Genomic DNA, 4,504 nt, shown 5'->3' on the forward strand with positions numbered 1-4,504 from the left:
TAAACACAAAGATATATAATAACCATTTATTATTGCCTCTTGGGCATATCTCCAACAAAGGCAACCTCAGGAGATGGTGATTAATGCGATCTCACGGTCTAAGGATTAAGTTACTATGCACTCGATATAAATATCGTAACATTGAACTCCATACATACGGTATGATCGTACAATACTTGTATTGCCGGTATGTCCATCATATCATTCATCTAATGATATAACATCGTTGTCAATGACGTGTGTGTTCATGATCAGGAAAATCTCGACCAACTATCGTCCTCAATGAACCAATCATGCACTTGTGTGCTAACAAAGGACAATTGGTTGTGTACAATACCGCACGTGTATTAGTGTTTTCCTCATAATACAATTATAGCATGGCGTGAAACGATTTGAACATTTAGACATATCCATCATTTTTTGTCTCTGGAGCATTATCTATAACAGTCTCCCACTTGCACTAGAGTACAAATAAACTAGCCATATTTGTTACTCATCATAACACCATACACTTATGAGCTTATGATTATGCTTTAGTTGTGGAACACGTTGTTTTAGTGTCCTGAATCCTCAGATTCATATGTTCTTTGCAAATCCATAATGTCACCTCGTTTGACATTATTTCATCAAAGTGATAACTCTTTTTTCAGTTTCCAGCTCCTTAAGTGAGACTTTCCTTTCTCGTATCACATGATGTTTGGTTTAGTCAAAGTGATGTTTACTGTATTTTTCATGTATAATGGGAAAACACACTTCAGCGAAAATCCAATTTTCTTAACCTCTTATTAATGTGGATCTTGATGGTGATGTATTGGATACTCATCCATCTTCCATTTCACCTCTTGATGTGGTATTCACAATTTCCCAGAAATTCGAGAAATACCATGTTCAACATTTTTCTCATAAAATACTTCGAAACTAGTTCTTCTAAAAAGAACTTAGATCACCTTTTGTCATTTTACAAATCAAGACTTAATGATAGAACCCTATGTCACAACATCATAATTGGTAGACATCTCTACTAAATTTTGGAAATGTAACAACCAGACAACAGTCATAATATTCATCTGTTTTTTTTTTGTTGAGACTCAATTTTAGCTATTTTAATTAGGATGAACATATAATGAATACAACAAATTATTCAGCCTATGTTGATGAACATGTACTGAACTATCTTGTTCTAATTATACAGAATATATTTTGAACAAATTTAAGGTTCATTTGTACTTTGTCATATTCAGTTCAAGAGATAGATATATTTTTTCATGGTTCAAAAAAGCGTTACTAAGCGCTTAAGTGTAGATTAGATCGAAGCGGAGCCCTTCCGCTCAGCTTTTGGCCTGAGCGATAGGAAAAGAGAGGAGGAATTGTGGAGGCGGGCTTTCGCGCGGTTTCAAGGCAGAAGCAAGAGGGTTAGGGCTAGGAATCTCTTACTCGTCCAATTCCACTCCTGTGTCGAGGTAGAAGAAAGAGGCGGCACCATTGGAGATCCTCCACGCCACTGGTCAATCTCCTCTTCCTCTCCGCCCTCTAGATCTTTCTCAAGGGCGCCTAAATAGGGACCCCTTCCTCCAGCAGCTCGTTCCCATCATCCACTCCCAGTCTAGATCGAGGGGATTGAAGTGAGAGAGGCGCCGTGCGTGAGTGGCGGCTACGACATGGGAAGGCTAGGAAGCAGGAGGGGATCGACTTATTTGACGTGCGTGAGGTTATTGGGCCTGTTGGAGGGGATCAATGTATTTCGTCTTGTTAGGCCTGTGAAGCAAGATGCGTCTTGTTGGGCCTATGAAGCAAGAGGTATCTTGTTAGGCCTCTTGTTGGATAAAAAACAACATGGAACGATGTGAGGTTATTCAATATTTTCTATTTTAGATTTACATATGCCTGCTTAAGCAATAGTTTCTCTAGGCAGAGCCTCACCGCTCGCTTAGCGCTCAGCACTTTTTTGAATCTTGATTTTTTTGAACAAGCAAAATACCGAAACCCTGATTTCAATTCACGTTACATACATCCAGCAATCCACAATTTGAAAACAGAGTTACATAAGGAAGCCTCAGTTTTGAAACTGAAAAAAAGTTACTCCATAATTTATTCGAGAGGCCATAATATCACACAGTAAAAGCCTTGCGATTCAGAGCAGATGCACTATGCAGCAAGTAGAGGATTGAGGACGTGACCAATAAACAGCACCACACCAGTCAAGTCTTCTCTGATCATAAAAAGGAAAGGGTGATCCGCGACAAAATCCATCTTCATTGGCGGGTCTAACGGTAGTGACATGAGCATAATCGTTACCGCAGTCGCAGCAGCAGCCTCTGTTCCTTCTTCATTCACTTCGACAAATGACTTATGGAAAACAGATGAGATGCACAATTTCTGTTCTGAATCCACCATCTCTGAAAGATCGGCTTCGGTGCTGAAAGGAAGATGTAGCCCCAAACCTTTGAGCAAATTGGACGCCTCAAATCCAAACGATATCTTGAACTTGGGAAGCTTGAACTGTCCGACCGGAACCTTCTCGGTTGGGATATGCTTCTCGAGGAATTCTGGTTCAGAGCTCACCCTTTCGGCCAAGTTCCAGAGACCATCAAGTGCATCTGGCAGAAGTATGTACATGGAGAAGCGTCGCAGGTCCCCGCCTTGCCGGTAAGGAAGCTTAAGTACCTTCAAGTTGTCGCGAGACGAAATGTACTGCTCATCTGTGCTAGACATGAATGGCGCTTGTACTGAGCTCCCGTCGAGAAGGTGGAACTCGCCTTCTTTGGTCTTGGATGCATCAAATTCCTCGGTCCAGGCTCCCTTGAAATAAAGGGCGTTACCAAGAACAAGTCTAGTGCCACTGTCAACAGATCCTTGGGGAAGTATCTCTTTGATGAGACCTGCTGTGAGTTTCTCCACCCATGAGTTTACTTCACCTGCAACTTCAGCAGCCTGGACCAATGAATGACAAAACACATCAATACATACGTTCTCAGACAGGACATTTTTGTGGGATGTGATCACAGCACACCTGCATCTAGGATGTTCATAGGAGCATTAAGATCCGTGGTAGCTCTTTTCTTTCTCTCAAATAATTTCTTTTTTATATCTCACGCAATACAATCAAACAATATTTTATAACATTAAATATATATATAGGATTTCAATATTTTAAAATTTAAAATTGCACACAAAATTGTCTAGCTATTTCCCACTTTCTAGTAGTTATTTTCTTAGTGGCTTGCAAAGTTTTAAATCCATAGATTATATAGTTTGAGAGATATAATTTTTTTAAACGTGTGGGTGTGTAGTGTCATAATATTCACTCACAACTTCTCGAAACTAACTTTTAGTACGATTTTCAGAACCATATATAATACAAAATCCAGTTGCACTTTCCATAATGATGAAACAGCAGTAGCAACATTTTATTTTTTGAGCTGACAGTAGCAACATTTTGGTATATTGTCTCTGCTCTAATAAAAATCGCTGTGTTTAATAGGACAAACGGACTAATCAGCAGCTATAACAAAATAGCGTCGGCATAAAAATATGCTATAGCGTGCTAATAGCGCGCTATAGCACGCAATAGCGCTGAAATGATGTAGCGTGTGGTGTCTAAAAATGCTATAGCGTGCTATTAACGTCGAAATAGCGCGCTATTTTCTTACATGGCAGCAACAGATACATTACCTTAGTTTGGAAATCGACGGAGTTTGTCTCGGCCTTGTACTTCCCAACGGCGACCTCCTTGAAGGACGGCTTGAGCGGCAGCGACGTGTCGACGAAGACGCCGTTAGCAAACGCGACGCGCGGGCCGCCCTCCACGGACGCATCGGCAACAACGAGCTGCACGACCCGCTGCGCGAGCGCATGGAGGCTCTCTGCCTCCCCTGGCCCTTCGGCACCGAGCGCAGCGGCGAGCTGGTCGCGGGTGGCGCCGCCCGCGCCGGCGGCGACGAGGCTGAGCGCGACGTGGAGGGAGAGCGGGGAGAACGCGGCGTTGCCGGTAGCACCCTCGGCGTTCGATGGGGAGGAGATGGCCGAGGCTAGGCGGAGGGCGAAACGCGTCTGGCGTGCGATGGAGAGTCGGATGTCGGTGGTCGCCATGGCCGGGGTCGTACCGTAGCGATGCTTTTCTTTGAATTTTTGGTTGGTTGCCCTGCTAAGAGGTCTCGATGAATTTAGAGGCGAAGGCGTAATCACGACTTCAATTTCAGACGACACTGAGAAGAAGTCGAACAGCAGGAAACCGGCCGCGTGTTGGGGGTATCGTGGAGGTGGCGGCACAGGCTTCGTCCAGCTTCCAGCGATGATACTCTTTTTAATTGTAGGTAGACGATGAATATAAACTATGCTTTCAGGAGAATAGTCGTCTTCTTTCTTCAGAGAAACTGGAGATAAGATGATAAAACTAGTTGTACGTGGCCGGAATGCACTAGAAGTGGACACATATTCCTTCCAGAGAGACCAGACGGCCTGATCTAAGCTATGAGCTCTAGAATTTGACCATCTCCCACAAGCA

At 43.1% G+C, this 4,504-nt stretch overlaps 1 protein-coding gene across 1 annotated transcript; it reads right to left on the bottom strand.

The window, feature by feature from the left end:
- Window positions 1-2,068: 2,068 nt before the first annotated feature.
- LOC124699502 (serpin-ZX-like) lies at window positions 2,069-4,089 on the bottom strand. Its single transcript, XM_047231798.1, has 2 exons — window positions 3,673-4,089; window positions 2,069-2,931 (listed from the first exon to the last, which is right to left on the bottom strand). The coding sequence occupies exons 1-2, from the start codon at window positions 4,087-4,089 to the stop codon at window positions 2,146-2,148; spliced, it is 1,203 nt and encodes a 400-aa protein (XP_047087754.1). The 3' UTR covers window positions 2,069-2,145.
- Between the last annotated feature and the right edge of the window lie 415 nt (window positions 4,090-4,504).

This window comes from Lolium rigidum, chromosome 3 (assembly GCF_022539505.1).
Source record: "Lolium rigidum isolate FL_2022 chromosome 3, APGP_CSIRO_Lrig_0.1, whole genome shotgun sequence".
In the NCBI taxonomy this organism is placed as follows: domain Eukaryota; kingdom Viridiplantae; phylum Streptophyta; class Magnoliopsida; order Poales; family Poaceae; genus Lolium; species Lolium rigidum.